This window comes from Microtus ochrogaster, chromosome 6, assembly GCF_000317375.1.
Source record: "Microtus ochrogaster isolate Prairie Vole_2 chromosome 6, MicOch1.0, whole genome shotgun sequence".
Lineage (NCBI taxonomy): Eukaryota > Metazoa > Chordata > Mammalia > Rodentia > Cricetidae > Microtus > Microtus ochrogaster.
In genome coordinates, this window is record NC_022013.1 from 59,471,351 (window position 1) to 59,488,341 (window position 16,991).

Below are 16,991 nucleotides of genomic sequence, written 5' to 3' on the forward strand. Positions count from 1 at the left end.
CATAGAGTACAGGTGCACAGGCCTAGACTGTCCACGTCAGTCATCCTATGTGACCTCTCAATATATTTAAGAAAGATATGTTTTACAGGAAGTTCTTTTTGTAAGCAGAAAGGACATCCCTTTGCTAGCTGACGGTGTGGACAGTCCTGGCTGGGCCAGAGGGTGGTCGTGGACATTCTTCAGTGCCTTCTGCTGAGGCATGGCTGTCAAGGCTCCAGAGAAGCACGGAGGGGGGGGGGGGAGCAAGCTGCCATAGGAACGCCTGTCCTAACCAGATTCCTCACTTCGCATCACTCCCAGATGTTGTTAAACATTTGCAGCGAGTCGCAGGGTCTGGAGGGACTTCTCTCAGGAAGCGAGCTCCAGTCTCTGCTGATTGCTACCACCTGTCTGCGGGAACACAGCTGCTACTTCTGGAAGGAGCCCACCTTCTGTGTGCTGAGGGCGATCTCCAAGGCTCAGAGCCCGAGCGTCATCCAGTATCTGCGAAGTAGGTTTCTGGAGACCAGGTGTGGGCTGTGGGTCACTCAAGGGGTTCCTGCAACTCAGAGCAAAGCTCCAGCCCCCACTTCCCGGCCCTTTCTGCATGTACCCAGTACATGACCCCACTTTTTATGGCTCCATTTGGGAAAATATGTGCGTCGCTCCTCTTGAGGCTGCACTGGAGGAGGGAGGAAAGGGGGCCTCGTTTACCACATATGTTCGCCCACACAGAGAGCACTCAGGGCCTGCGTGTTCCTTACATTGTTAGTCCCTTGGAGGCAGGTATTGGCACTGTGAAAGTGGAGCTCAGGAGTGGCAGAAGAACTTGACAAATTCTGTTGTTAAACGCGGAGACATCTAATTCCTGGACCTTAGTGCCTGTGTTAGGGAGCGTGCTGGGGTGAAGGCTGGTGATTGACACCACAGCCAGGCTGTGAACTCCAGTGAACGATCTCAGGGCTGTAACCACAGGGGTATCCTGTTTGTCTTATCTCTAAGACGGGCAGTAGGATAGCGCTGACTGTTTGTGTTCTGATTTTCAGTGGGTTGGTATGCCCACAGTGCCTAGACAGCACCTGGATACTGGCCTCAGCATCACATGCATCCCTGGGGGTTTTATTAGCTGTCAATCTTTAGCTCTCTCAGGGGCCTTCCTTAGGATCCACTGCCTCTGCAGGAGCCAAGTAACACTCCAGATAAGCATAGAGACTTTTTTTTTTAAAAATTTATTTATTTATTGAGGATTTCTGCCTCCTCCCCGCCACCGCCTCCCATTTCCCTCCCCCTCCCCGATCAAGTCCCTCTCCCTCATCAGCTTGAAGAGCCATCAGGGTTCCCTGACCTGTGGGAAGTCCAAGGACCGCCCACCTCCATCCAGGTTTAGTAAGTTGAGCATCCAAACTGCCCAGGCTCCCCCAAAGCCAGCAAGTGCAGTAGGATCAAAAACCCATTGCCATTGTTCTTGAGTTCTCAGTAGTCCTCATTGTCCGCTATGTTCAGCAAGTCCGGTTTTATCCCATGCTTTTTCAGACTCAGGCCAGCTGGCCTTGGTGAATTCCCGAAAGAACATCCCCATTGTCTCAAAGTGTGGGTGTACCCCTCGCGGTCCTGAGTTCCTTGCTCGTGCTCCCCCTCCCTCTGCTTCTGATTTAGACCTTGAGATTTCTGTCCAGTGCTCCAATTTGGGTCTCTGTCTCTGTCTCCTTTCATCGCCTGATGAAGGTTAATATTCAGGGGGATGCCTATACGTTTGTCTTTGGATTCACCTTCTTATTTAGCTTCTCTAGGATTGCGAATTATAAGCTCACTGTCCTTTATTTATGGCTTGAAACCAAATATGAGTGAGTACATCCCATGTTCCTCTTTTTGGGGCTGGCTTACCTCACTCAGGATAGTGTTTTCTATTTCCATCCATTTGTATGCAAACTTCAAGAAGTCCTTGTTTTTTATTGCTGAGTAGTACTCTAATATGTATATATTAAGCATGGAGACTTCTGAGACTGCACACAGTCTCAGGAGAGGTGTTTGGTCTAGAGAAGAAAGCCTTCTAAACCCAGCTCGAAGGAGCACACTCCGAGAAAAGCTCGCATTCATCCCTGCTTAACTCCCACCCTTTGCCCAACATCTTCTCAGTTTTCCCAGATGAGCACAGCAGCCATCTTGGAACACAACACTTCTTTACTTGGGCAGAGCCCAGAGAATGGGCTCTTTGGGAACAAGCTGGGTTTCTGAGCTGCTAATATCACCTGCATGCTCCCAAATACATGCTCTGATCTGTTCCTCTTTCTGTGACAAGGGACATCTGCTGGTTAGAATGGAGAATGCCCATCAGCTTTTTCTCTGACTGTAGGCCAGTTCCCGGAGACACCATGGGGTTCAAAGCCTCCCGCTAGCTCAGCCTAGGCCTATATTGAAGCTGAGTCATGCCTTGACATTTCGGTTTCCTTTACCCTCGTCCTAGCTAGAAGCTGCAGGCAGGGACCGCAGGGGTCTCTGACTGTTATCCTCTGCTACTCCGGCCAAGGCCTCACAAAGCTTCCTCACCTGGAGGAAATTTTTTTTATTAGATTTTTTTAAAATACCAATCCAAATTCCTATTCCCTTCCCTCCTCCCATTTCCTCCATACACCCTCCTACCCCTTTCACCTCCAATCCTAAGAGAGGGCAAGGCACCTTGCCCTGTGGAAGGTCCAAGGCCCTTCACTACATCTAGGCTGAGCAAAGTATACATCCAAAGAGAATAGGATCCCAAAAAAACCAGTACCTGCAGCAGAGACAAATCCCAGTGCCACTGCCAGTGGCTCCTCAGTCTGCCTCAGCCATACAACTGTCAACCACATTCAGAGGGACTAGTTTGGTCCTATGCTGGTTCCTTCCCAGTCCAGCTGGAGTTGGTGAGCTCCCATTAGCTCGGGTAAACTGCTTCAATGGATGAACCCATCATGGTCTTGACCTCTTTGCTCATATTCTCATCCCAGAACCTTCTTATAGGCCTGGGTAATTGCTATGAGCTGTGGGCTAGAAGGTGCTTAGGAAGGGAGGCTGGTGGCCACGACATCATCAGTACTCTTGGATCCTCTCTTGCCAAACGTTCCACTTCTGGCTTTTCTGAGTCCTTACAGCGGATGGTCTGTCTGATCCTGCATCCTCTCAGTTCCACTGTTGTGACTTGCCTGCTACTTAGGAGAGATGCCACTCTGAGGACATCCCTCTTCTGCCTTCCCACCACTCCAGGCGACCAACAAAGTCAACGGCAGGCTCCTCACGAGTGGACCCCACCTCCCTCTTTCCCCACCCCTCACACTTCTGCTTGAATGCCCTGGCTTTTTGAGTTCCGGAACATTCCCTCTGAGGCCCTCCACCTCCTCACTCATCTACTGCCCCTTCCTGGGATTTCTCATCAAGCTGATTTTTGCTCAGCACCCCATGGTGGCTCCATGTTGCTTTTTGAGGCCTTCCTCTCTGCTCCAGTCTTATAGGGAATCTCTTATATAGGGACTGAAGCTCTCATATTATAGGAAGGAGGAGCTAAGAGTCTGCTTCTCATACCCCAGTGTCCGTGGCTCCCAGGAGGGCACCCCCCACAGGGAGGGAACCTCTTCTCGAATACAAGTGGTTGTAGAAAACATTCTCAATTTATTCTCACTCAAGTCTTGCCTTACAAGTTGGAGTGGAGGTGGATGGTGGTGAGAGGGGGCAGCAGCCAGGCCTTCGGCTTCCTAGCTCAACAGGGCTGTGCTTCCCTCCCACAGCTGCTGACTGTGTCAGGCTCTCAGTTCAGAACCTCTCCAAGTTGGCTGACACGCTCCCCGCACCAGAGGTGAGCCAGGCAGTGAGCCTCATCCTGAATTTCGTGAAAGACTCCTACCCCATCTCCTCTGCGCTGCTCCTGGAGTTTGAGAACGGGGAGGGCTACCCTCTGCTACTCAAGGTACTGTTGCGGTAAGTGGCTGGGCCTAATGAGAACTGGGAGAAGCTGTGGTGCTTAGAATAATCCCGCTCCTTAGGGCAAGACAGACAGCAAGAGTGTCTAAGTGTGTCTTATGAAATTCAAGGCTCAAAAGAGCATGACTCAACATGCAGACAGATGTGGGAACCACTTCTTTTTTTAAAAAAATATTTTATTATGTATACAATATTATTGTCTGTTGTATGCCTGAAGGCCAGAAGAAGGTACCAGACGCCATTACAGATGGTTGTGAGCCACCATGTGGTTGCTGGGAATTGAACTCAGGACCTTTGGAAGAGCAGGCAATGCTCTTAACTGCTGAGCCATCTCTCCAGCCCTGGAACCACTTCTTTAAGGGAATCAATGAGCAACAATAATCACCACTTCAGTAAGTCTGCTGCATGGCACACACCACACGTGTTGCTGGCCTGGTTTCCACCTCTTAGAGTTCATGTGTCTCTATGCTTTTCTCAGAAGCTTTCTGGGGTCTGCTGCAAGTTGCCCTAGCTCAAGGCTTGAAGGACTGTGTGTGTAGGAAATCCATGCCTCACCCCTGGCTCCATCACCTATCATTGGGTAACTGCTCAATAAAGTTGTTCTTTGGATGCTTCTGCTCCACCATCCCAAATCCATCAGAAGGACAAATGTAGTAGTCTGGGAAGGTACCCGCTTGAGAATGCATTTCAGGGAGTTCCCTTCCTTTTGTTACTTCATAAGACCTGCCCCCTCCCCTCCCCCACTTGTCCTTTCTGAGATCAACTTCCAAGGGAAAGTCTTCCCTCCCAGACCCATGAACTGTGGGAAAGACACTGTGCTTCTGTGGCTGGATCAGCTTATACACTCTGGTTATTGTGTTGTATTCAGGGGGTGGGTGCTAATTCCTAGGTATTAGCAAGAGCAAAGGATGGAAATAAATAAACCTCATGGTGGCACAGGCTCTTCCACTGAAGCTGGGGAAAATGCCTCTGAGCAAGGCTGTGCATACTCTGTTGGGCTCTTCCTGGCATTTCAGTGAATGTGGCCCTTAGCAATGTCTTTTATAGACTCATGACAGAACCAAGCTTCAAATGCATTGAAGATGATTTGGATGAGAGAGATTTGAAGGCCCTGAGTGTAGTCTCCATTTCTACAGGGCTTTTTTTTTTTTTTAACTCTCCTTTAAAACAATGCAAAGAATAAGTGGTTCTTTGGGTACTGCACACAGAGCACAGCAGGCAGTCTAGCTGATGGTCAGTTCCTTGGCTATTGTGGTGCTCTGGATTGCAGTTCCTACATGTTTCTTCTGTTCACTGCATGGGCAGCTTTTACTAGGCTTCTTATAGAAGACAGAAGGAAAAACCAGAATGAGGAAGCGCACTGCCTTCCTGCCTCCCAGGAGCCGTGTTTCATGTGTTCCTGATCTAGAAAGGATAGAGCTTGATGGAGTAATGTTTATCCAGGGCTCTCTTGTCACCTTTGGTGCTGAATTCTCCCTCGTCTGTCTAAGGAGTACTGCCTGCAAACATGGCTGCTCCATCCAGGAAGTCCAAGGAGCTGACTCTATTTGTCCTGCAGGTATGACGGGCTGACCCAGGGTGACGTGGAACCCCATCTCGAGGAGCTGCTGGAGCTTGTGATGTGGCTGACCACCTGTGGGCGCTCAGAACTGAAGGTGTTTGACAGTGTCACTTATCCCCAGCTTGAAGGCTTCAAGTTCCATCAAGAGGCTTCTGGTGGGTCCTCTTGTGTCTCCAAGTACCTGGGCAGTCAGAGTGGTGTCCTTGACAGGGCCCTGTGTGTTTCTGATTCATTTACACCTGTCAATGATGTTGCATGGTCTGATGCTTCTGTGACCTTCAGAGATATGACCCAGGCCTGTGGATAATAAATATCCCCTCAATTTACATTCCAGCTGTGTAATTTTGGCTTTGTACAAGAAAGTTTATTGTGCGTGGCAAGTGGAGGGAATATTGCTTAACATAGGCAAAGGCCCTGTCAGGTAACAGGCAACCTCTGGATTCCAGCCCTATCTGTGGGTGACTTACCCTGGACCATTTGTTTGTATAATGGAGACTAATACTCGCAGTAGCCACCGGGGCTACTCTCTTCCCGGGATGCTGAACACAAATCGATGATGTCAGCAAGCGCACTGATGCTTTCTGAGTGACAGGTGCTCCGCACCCTACTGGGTGCTGGTGCCAACAGCTAGTGTCGGCGCTCTGATGTCCCCTGCTTACACTGCCAAGCACACATCCCATACAGGCTGCTGGATGGAGAGCACCGGCACACGCCTGACCTCTAGTGGGTCAGTCAGGAATCCCTGAACAGAGCTGCTGGTGAGGGAATTCTGAAGGCTAAGCTGCCGGTTGTCTAGGATGAAGGGGAAGGGAAGCATTTAATGGCACAGAGTACTGACCAGGGAAGAAACACGGTTGTCTGAAACAGCCGGGTGGGTCTGGAGATGTGAGCTGAGGTGGGAACTTATAAACTGCGAGAGGAGGGAGCTGGTGCAGCAGGCAGCAGGCGGAGAAGGGCATTGGGTGGACTTAAGGAGAGTAAATGGGGGAAGGGCCAAGGGGCTAATGAAGGTACATCCATTCACCCACCTAGAAGTGAACCTGACCCTGTAAGGTCCTCTCCAGCAACATTTGATGCTAGTTGATTGAAACCAAACTTCTTGGCCCAGCTTTGTTCAGTGGAAATATCTACCCTTGATTTTGAATAAGAAGCTGGTTGAGTTACTTCTGACCACATGTTTTTATCTACCTGTGTAGGTCCCAGATACTATACCTTAATGTGCAGTTGAAGACAGCGCAGTTATGAGTTAATGAGACTCCTGCTTCCTTTCTCTTCTGCCCCTTGGGGATCCTGTGTATCTGACCTGCACAGGCACCTTTTGGTTTAGAGCAGCCATAGCTGGAACACTCAGTTAGCTAACCTGTCTCCAAAATGCTGACGCCGCTCTTTCCCCACCACAGGCTGGAGTTTGTAGGTTTTCTAGACATGTACTCATTGGAACTATAAAAATGAAATTTTAAATACCGTGTCCCAAGGAGAGCACAAGCATGTGTTTCTAGATAGACAGGGAGCTGACTTTCAGAACTGTCGCTTTTTTCCCGTCTCCAGGGGTGACCGTGAAGAATCTCCAGGCTTTCCAGGTGCTGCAGAATGTTTTCCACAGAGCCAGCGACTCTGTCCTTTGCACCAAAGTGCTGTTGGCCATCAAGACCATGTGGGCCTGGAACCCTAGGAATTTCTTCCTGCTGGAGTGGACCCTGCAGCCCATCTCACAGTTTGTGGAGCTTGTGCCCCTGAAGCCACCCCCGGTGCAGGTGCACTTTTTCCAGTTGCTGGAGACTCTGGTGTTCAAGCTTCTCTACGTGCCCCACGAGATCCTGGCTAAAGTGCAGCATCTGATCAAGGAGAGCCCTGAGCAGCCCTGCACCCTTGTGGCTCTGCAGAGCATCCTCAGGATCACGGCCAGTGACCAGCTTTTCACAGACATCTTCCGGGACTCAGGCCTGCTAGGCCTGCTGCTGGCCCAGCTCCGGAAGCAGGCCAAGATCATGAGGAAGTCAGGTGGGTAGATGCGCTGCCACCATTGTTAGCCCGGTTGGGTCTGCTGATCAACCCACCCTACTGTGCCACGGAGAATGTGAGCCTGTGCATCACACTGGGATGGAGAGAGAAAGGAACTCTGGCACTTGTAACTTCACAGAGATCAGCCAGTCTCCAAGTCTTCCCTGGTAGAGGTGAGAGGGATGGACGCCACTTTGAGGGAACTCCTGAAACCGACTGGGGGAGCTTGCAGTTCCTCCCTGTCTTTAATCGCCTCCTGCGGGAGGTTATCAGCTCCCTTGCTTTCCTTGGCATTCACAGGGCAGTTGGTACATAGTCTCCTTCAGTGCTCCTGTGGTACCCTGAACAGACAATGCCTTTCAACAAATCTGTTCTTCCATTTGACCTCAGAGTTACGACCATTCCCAGAGGGGTTTAGTTTCTTTCTGTGAGCTAATGTTTCCAGTCTTAATTTGTATTTTTAAATGTGACCTATTGATTCTCTCTAGTAAATAAATCCTCCTTGTTCTCATTCATTTAGTTATTTTTAATTTCCCAAATAGGAGGTAAACTTCCAGTTTATGTTGGTAAGTCCCAGTCGTGGGAATCAGAGGTGGATGAAGAGACCCAGTTTGGGTCTCGAAGATCTAGTGGTTCATCTACCTGTTCCAGAGTCCCTCAAGTTGCTTCTTAGTTCAGTCAATAAACTGGCAGCCATCCCTCCGAGACACCAGTGGTAGCCTGTAAGGGGAAGACCAAGAGAGCAGGGCTTGGCTTGTCATCAAGGGCAATGTTTCTCAGAGAGTGGTTGCTGCAGTAGGCCCATCGGCCTCTTCTGGGAATGTGTTAGAAACAAGAATTACCTGGTCTTATCTAAGATCTCCTAACCCAAGGAAGGGTTTCAGCATTGCCCTTAGTATTTTCAGGCTTCTGATGAGATCACGTTGGAGAGTCAATGTGGTTAGAGTTTTCATGGCTGCTTTTCAGGGTTGGGATGCATGCTCCCTTCTAATGGAGACATTGCACTAGCATCTCTTCAGGAAGGCAGGACACTCAAGGAGGAAGAGATTGTTGATTGTTCCATGCAGACTTAGTATATATTTACTTATTCTTAAATGTGGCAGGAAGCAAAGTGCCCAGTCCTGGTGTGCAAGATCCAGAGAGGGAACTCACCTGTGTGATGCTGAACACTGTGGTCGCACTTCTGCAAGGCTCTGTTCGCAATGCAGGTAATGATGGTACTAACCATGCTGCGTTAGTCTTCAACAAAACAAGAACTATGAATTACCTATGAGTGTTTAAAGGCAATATTCAAGGAATGGTCAGTGTGACCATGGTGGCTAATATCCATGTGCTCACTGGTACTTGTGTAAAATACACACTTCAGTTGATATTTCCTAATATTTTATAATAAAGTTGGTGGCAAAGAAATGCTGCTCAATATAGTATTTTCTAAATTAATGAGACCATTAAAATTCCTTTCACCTCTTTTTAAGTAAAATGTGTTGGTACCCTGTTTCATTAAATAGAGACACTGTTTTATTATTTTTTTTAATAAACTACAGAGTAAAACACTGAACACATTAATCTTTTAAGAAATATAATTTGAACTGGGAGGATGGCAGCACATGCCTTTAATTTCAACACTTGGAACTCAGAGGCAGGTGGATCTCTGTGAGTTCAAGGCCAGCCTGGGCTACAGAGTGAGTTCCAGAATAGCCAAGGTGTAATCTATCTTTTTTTGTTGGACCACCAGCTCCCCAGTAGCAACACAGAGACTTCTTATTAATTCTGAAAGTTTGGCCTTAGCTTAGATTTGCTCCCAAATAGCTCTTACAACTTCTACATTCTGCTATGTGGCTTTTTTCTTTTTTTAACCTCTCTTCCATGTCTGACTTGTTCCCTGTTTTACTGGTGTCTCTCCATGCCTAGATTCATCTCCTCTTCCTCTCCCCCCACCAGAAATCCCACCTATCCTCTCCCGCCTAGCTATTGGTCATTCAGCTCTTTATTAAACCAATCAGAAGGTGCCTTAAGAAAGACACATCTTCACACTGCACCAAAAGATTATTCCACAATACCAAGGCTACACAGATAAACTCTGTCTCAAAAACCAACCAAACAACCAAACATATGTGTGTGTGTATGTGTTATAAACATACAATCATACATACATACATACATACATTCCCCCAGTCAAGGATAAATTCAGCAATTATATTTATCTTTGTTTTGGTGGCTTTGCTTTAGTTTTCTAAGATCATGTGGCTTTCATGGTTTTCTTTTTAAAAAGGTTCCTCTTTGCATATCAGTATACGCCATGAAGCAGCAGCACAGATTCCTGTCATCCATAGGCTTGGTGATTTAGATCCCAGGGGCATTGAGGCCCTTACAGAGTGTCTATGCTATTTCATTCCAACAGAGGAAAGCCTGCAAAATGTTCCCTACCAGTGCTGGTTAGAATTCATGTTTCTAAGGTGACTTTCAGACTCTGGGGTGGTAGCAGATGGAGGTCAGTATCAGGAATCTGCATTTAAATGGGCCTCCTAGCATGATTTCCATTTAGAGGGAATGTGGCCATGATTTGAACATCCTGACTCAGGACTTTCAACTCTCAAATCCTCACTCATTAAGCTCTTGGGTTGGCAAGTCAATACAGAGTCTTTATTCCACGAGAATGAACCTGAATGCTAGTCCTGGGCAGGAAAATGCCAGTCCTGAGGTTGCCTCTAAACTAAAACAAACCAAAATTAGATTCCTTTAATTTCTCCCCAAGGAAAGACCTAGAATATTAAATATGTTCCTAACTTAAATTCTAACTTGCATTGTATAGAAGACAAGATCCCAATGCCAGCCAAGAAGCTATTCTCAATTGATAGCTTCTGAGAAAGGAGAAAAAGAAATCAGTTTTATTTCCAATAGAGTGACAATGAGCCTATTAAAAATCCCAGGGCAGGCCTCGTGCTCAGGAAGAGTTGGCCAACAACACTCAATACAAACCAGACTTTGTGTGTTTTTGTAAATTTTTTTAGACAAAATATATGACATCAGGAAAGTAGACAGGTGAGTTGGAGAAGGGAAATAATATGATCAAATTATTGTATGGAATTCCCAAAGAATAAGTCAACACACTGAAAAAAGAATCTTGGCAGCGAGGATGAAGAATTGGTGTAGGCCCTGGATTAGGGAATGAAGGTAGGCAGATGGAGAGTGGACTCTCAAGGGCTGATTTACTTAGATTTTGAAGTTTTTCAAAACCACAATTAATCATTATCTTGTACAGTAAATCTTTTGAATGTATCCCTCCTATCTTGAACTTTCTCCTATGGGAAGACATTGGCCAAATAATTTCCTCCCCGGAGTAGAGTCCTCATTGGTGAAGAATATGGTTTTTTTAATTAATTTATTTTTTTATAAATAATCTTTTATCATTTTACATTCCAATCTCAGTCCTCTCTCCTTCCCCTCCTCCTGCTCCTCCCACCTTCCACCTATTCCACCCCTATCCACTCTTCAGAGAGAGTAAGGCTTTCCATGGGGAGTTAACAAAGTCTAGGCGGAGCAAGGTTTGAACTGGTTTTTCTTCTTAATTCTCACCACCAAAGTTGCTCTTTCCCATTAATCCATCATGGGTGCGGATTATAAAACATAAAACTGTGTGTCCAGAGGGTCAAAGGGAGAATGCAACATGATGAATTTGGGAAGCTGAAAGAAAAAAAAAAATAACTTCCTTCTGATAGAACTGCAGTACCACGGTCCACCTTTCTCTAGTGCCGTCTGTCTTCTTCCCAGTTGTCCTGAAAGATCATGGCATGGTGCCCTTCATCAAGATCTTCCTGGATGACGAGTCCTACCGAGGGGCCTCACTCAGCATCTTGGAGCAGCTCTCAGTCATCAACGCAGAGGAGTACATGAGCATCATTGTGGGTGCTTTGTGTTCCTCCACTCAGGGGGAGCTGCAGCTGAAGCTGGATCTCCTCAAGGTGAGGTCAAGCCCTCCTTTGTAATTGGATTTCTCGTGTGTATGCTCCGAGTGATCCTCCTTTGTTTGTGTATTGCTTCATTGTGTTGGGTAGGCGGATAGTTGGGCCAGGCAGTTTGAGCTGCCGTAATAAATAATTCCCATATACTTAGTTACCTGACACAAACATTTCTTGAGACAGGGTCTCATGTAGCTCTGGCTGGCATCAGATGCATTGTCTAGACAAGGATTACATTGAGATCCTGATTCTTTTGCCTCCACCTTCCAACTGCTGGGATTCCAGGTGTGCACCCCCCAAATCAGTGTGCGAATCAGTGGTGACCTGACAGGGGCTCTGCTGACTTCTATTTTCGAGCATCTACCAGTGACCAGGTCTGGTGAGAGTGCTTGGGACACACATCGAATGGGACATAACCCTCGCTATCTGGGAGCTTAGGGAGCAGTGCTCACAATGCATGAGTGTTGGCCACATCAGGGAAGGTGGTGGGCACTCTGGGTAGATGCCCGGTGGGTACTGAGAGCTGTGGGAAGAGGGTGACAGGCCAGACTCATCTGGGGACTCCCAGAGAATAGCGGGAGCTGGAAAGGAAGCTCACAAGAGTCAAAGCTGAAGGGGCAGGGACACAGATGGACATGTGAGTCTGGGTTAGCACATGCACAGAGCAGAGAGGATTTGTTTTTGTAATATGATCAATAGTCATCACAGTGTCTTAAAGGAGTCCAAGAAATGCATACTCTATTAATTTACCATCCATTTGTAATTTTTTTTTTTTTGCTATTTTTCCCCTTTATTTTTTTGTGACCTATGCCTTTTAAAAACTCTCTTTTGAGGTTGGTGTGGTAGTGCATTCCTTTAATCCCAACACTTGGGGCGGGTACAGAGGCAGACAAATTTCTGTGAGTTCAAGGCCAGTCTGATCTATTATAGAGAGGTCCAGATAAGCCAGAGCTATCACTATACTGTGACCCTGTGTTTTAAAAAAATCTTTCTAATTTTTCAATATTATTTATTTAGTTTTTTTTTGTTTTTTGTTTTTTTTTTTTTTTGTCTTTTCGGTTGGGAGCCTGAGACTTTAATGGCTGAACTATCGGCTGGTAATTTTTTTTTTTTAAATTCTCTTTGTTTTATGGTGTTTGAATGAAGGGACATAAATGCAAACACTCCCCTGGCGATCTAAGCAGAGCTTATGTGTGACACAACACAAAAGACACACATTCTTTTTCCCCAAACTTGTTATATTTGGTTACTGAGGAACTTTAGGAAAAATACACAATTGCCCTGGCATTGAGCTATACTGCCTTAGCTCTGGTTCTCTCTCCACTGTCCCTTTTAATGTGAGGCGTGTGGTGTGTGAGTCTCTGCAGAGCACATGCCAGGCGCTGAAGAAGTCAATGTTGTCCTGACCTACCTGAGGTCCTAGGTACACAAGGCATCCCAAGAGGCTCAAAGGAGAATGGCACCATGATCATAATTATGCATTTCATGGATGAAAAGAACTCAAGTAATTATATAATTACAGAGCAAGAAAATGAGTGAAAAATTACTAATAACGAATAAAGAAAAATAAATGTCTTTTGAAAGACATATTAATGCTGTTGTAATTTGAACCAAAACAAAGATTAATGAGGGTTAGGGTGAGGCTCTGTGGTAGTGAGCTTGCCTGGCATGGGGGAGGCTCTAGGATCCAATAGCTAGCATCAGAAAAGGGCAAAAAGTTCATTGGAATTTAGCGCTGAGAAAGACCTGAGACTGATATGGGCTAGTTCTCTCCTGTTTGAAGCAGAAGCATCCGGAGGGCTTCCAAGTCACTGTCACTCAAGATAAGCCCAGCAGCTGAGAACAGGGCAGCCACTCCCTGTTGTCAAGCCTTTGCTGGCTGGCTTTGTGTGTTCTGATAGGAACTGGGAAGGTAGGACCGCAGCCAGAACTTTGGTTTTCCATGGGCTGCAAAAATTATTTCTGAAATGTTCGTAGTGAAATCCGAACAGACCCACAGAGAAGAAAGCTATGCTTTCTGTGCTGGGAAACTGAAAGGAGCTCATCCAAAGTGGAGGAGAGCATTCCGTCTTGTTCACAGTGAGTTCATCTCGTTTACTCGGCAGCCCAGAGGCATCTTATTGGAGTGCTAGCCCCTGGGTAATAGGACGGAACTTCTAGAATTAGCAATGCAAAGCCATTATAGTGTTTTACAGATTCAATATAATTTCAGAATCACAGCGTCAAGAGAGTTCATAAGGAATGAGCCCTCTGTGAGCTTATTTAACAAAGTCAGAGCCCACAGGCTCTCCTCCCGCTTTCTCCTCTTTCCAGGGCTCTGCTTGGTAGTTAGGAGCCCTCAGTAGAGTAGGACCTGCCATACACTGCTGTGCAGTGGGTGGTAGAGAGGGCTGGGTCCCCAGAGCCTAGCCCAGGTTCTGAGTACACGAGTAGTCGCTAGTGAATGTTCCCTGGAAGCTGATGTGGGATCTCTGATTGGTTTAAAATCATCTGAGAACCCCTTGCAACTTCACAAACATCCGTGTGAAATGAGCTCTCTGGCTGGATTGCTATTTCAGAAGCTGAAGGCTGGCTGTGCTCAGATGATAGGGTTTCCATAGAGGGTCAGATAGAGGATGTGGGGGACCCATCGTGGCGTGTTGGGACCCTAGGGAAGGAGGCAGATAGCGTTTTTTCCAGTCTCTGGAGGGCAGTCACAGCACACACATGGAGAAGGAAGGCCACCTTAGGGGCAGATGCTTCCAGAATCCAATGGCACTTCTGTACCAACACCAGAGCTGTGTGACTACACCACCGATTCTGGCAAAGGATAACGGAGTTAAAGGATAATATAAGCAAATGAATTTCCTCCCTGTGGCCAGGGGGACTGTGATTGGGTTATGCACAAATTCAGATTGATTTGCTAATATACATTTAGCTGTTCAACTTGGAGCTTAATCACATTACCTCACCAGTCTTCCAGCATGACACATGGAAAATTATGAGGAATAACAAATAATAGGATGTGAAATAAATCCTGTTAGTCCTAACGCAGTTAGCGCCATGCCGCAGACATCCATTTTAGAGGCTTGGGCTAGAGGAATACTAACTCAGAGCCGATGACATGGTAAGTGAGTTAAGAAGGAGAAAATGCGCTTAAAGGCTGACCTTTCTTGAAATGTGTCAACCCTACCCTGATTACTGTGACTTCTGTTGATTCAATTTATCCCTTTCTGCAGACTTGGAACCCTGTGTGATGCATTATCATGCAAAGTTGAATGACAGTAATGGAGACCCCTCCTCCTGGGCCCCCAGCTCCTGACAAATCATTTCCTGAAGTCCCGAAATATTTATTTTCCTTTATGATAGAAATGTTTCTCTTTAGTTGCTATGAAATTAAGCCTTTGTAATTGGATTTTGGACTCTTTACTTTATGACTCTGCAAATATGAAATTAACCCCATCCCAAGAAATAATAGAGCCGTCTACATTCTAATGAGATTACCCCCATTTTAGATAATGACCCGGAATTTAATAAATCGAACAAAGCAACAATTAAGGGCATCCGTTTCTCCTCCCCCTCCCAACCAGAGGAAAGAAAGTAGCCATCTAGGTGACACCCACTGAGAGACACAGATCATGGGTAAATATTATCGTTGGATTGATTCTCCTTTGAAATATGTGTTCCCACCACTCTTGGAAGGATAGATGAAACCCTTCTTAGCCATGTCTGGCATACGGTTGGCTACTGGGATTTGCTTCCTAAGTGGACTAGGGTACAGTGCCCAGACAATTAGCTACAATCTCTTAAGTCTTCAGTTTTAATCTTTCTCCCCCTTTGCATTTGTTTTGGCCTGTGCCACGTGACAAACAAAAGGGCTTTCTTCATTCCTTTTGCTTGAAACCAACCTCCTAGTGGTCATGAGCCACTAGAGGTTCTCATGGAGATGTAGACTGTTGGATGTGAGCCTTCATGAGGCTTTCTAACATCTTGGTGACTGATTCATGTTTTCATGGCACATATCACATGACCAGGCCCAAGGCCAATCTCAGTTACAGGCCAATTTTCATGTTCATACTGCGATGTGGATTATCATTTAGAAGGACAAGGCTTAAACTCTCACCTACTTTACAGAGTGAGTTCCCTGTTTAGTCGAAGAAATGCTTCTCGGTTGGGAATGAGTTGCTCATGCAGACCAGGGTTTCCAAAGCTGTGACCCTGTCTATACAGACAAGGGCCTTGCCCAGAGGTAATGGCAGGAAGCTGTGGCTATATCTCTACAGACAAGGGCCTTGTCCATAGGTAATGGGAGGTAGCTATGACCCTGTCTCTACAGATAAGGGCCTTGCCCATAGGTAATGGCAGGTAGCTATGACCCTGTCTCTACAGATAAGGGCCTTGCCCATAGGTAATGGCAGGTAGCTATGACCCTGTCTATACAGACAAGGGCCTTGCTCGGGGTGTATCATGAGTTTTCATGTTTACCAAACATTGCCCTTCTGGGAGAACCTTGTTCTGACCATATACATGCTTGTCTTAAAGGACTAGTCTGGGTCTTTTGTTCTGAGTACCCAGGTTTCCCTGTCTGTTGACTTCCACCTGTCCAGCTTTGGGTCATCATCTTAAGCCACGTCATTAAGTCACAGCATTGGTTCTTAGCCCAGAGTCTCTTTCAGTTTTGACCTTAGAATCATATCTCGAGCGTCCCAGAGTTGATCCTGAACCGTGCTCCTTTTCTTGATTCAGTTCAGCGTTGACTTCCTAAACAAAACAAAGCACCTTAAACCTCTCTCCATAGTCTACTACACAAAGACCATAAGCTGTCCAAAAACATGCCGGAGACGGCTTCCGGTCTCAGATGGGCTCCAGTGCTAGCTATCGTGGAGGTCAATGGCCATGGGGTTTAAATATGTCTATAAACTTGGCTATACCTGCTTCATTTCTTCTTCCGTGTCTTCCCTCCTCCCTCCCTCCCTCCCTCCCTCCCTCCCTCCCTCCCTCCTTTCCTTCACCTCTTTCTCATCCTTCTCGTCCACATATGGACTATCTATCAAATACCATGTACTATGGACAGAGAATGCACTGTGTAGGTGCCCTGTAAAGGTTTGATTTTGTGAGAAACACATTTTCCTGCAGAAGTCTCAGCCAACTGGAGGGTGGGAGATTCTGTGTATGCTCTCACCCCTTGAGCTCCGTTTTCCACACAGGGTCTAGGTTTTCTGGTAGCCACGGATCTTGTTCCACGGAAGGTTTGTCCTCCTTCTGGACTCATCTTTCCAGCCTGTGGCTGAGTAGACTGCCTCTGCTCTCTCCTCGTGTGACAGAGCCTCGCTGCTCACATGGAGAGGGAGATAGAGGATAGGAAGCTGAAGCTTTACATTTTCGCTTTGGGTCTTCTGCACATCGGAGGGATGTCGCATCCCTCACAGAGAGAATTAAATAGGACTGGATTCTCTTGGGGTGAGCAAGTCTGGTATGGTTCCTTAACAAATGAAGCCCCAGTTTGCCGGCAAGCTGAGACAACTTCCCAGCAGTTTTGTGTGTGTGTGTGTGTGTGTGTGTGT

General features: G+C 46.7%; 1 protein-coding gene across 1 annotated transcript in view; it reads left to right on the forward strand.

Moving 5' to 3' along the window:
* Wdfy4 (WDFY family member 4) overlaps positions 1–16,991 on the forward strand; it is a 205,184-nt gene that overhangs the window by 12,017 nt on the left and 176,176 nt on the right. The window contains exons 5-10 of the mRNA XM_005348671.3: positions 301–490; positions 3,735–3,924; positions 5,486–5,643; positions 7,037–7,489; positions 8,593–8,697; positions 11,261–11,451. Of these exons, the coding sequence (XP_005348728.1) occupies positions 301–490; positions 3,735–3,924; positions 5,486–5,643; positions 7,037–7,489; positions 8,593–8,697; positions 11,261–11,451 (1,287 nt within the window). The remainder of the gene's footprint in view (positions 1–300; positions 491–3,734; positions 3,925–5,485; positions 5,644–7,036; positions 7,490–8,592; positions 8,698–11,260; positions 11,452–16,991) is intronic.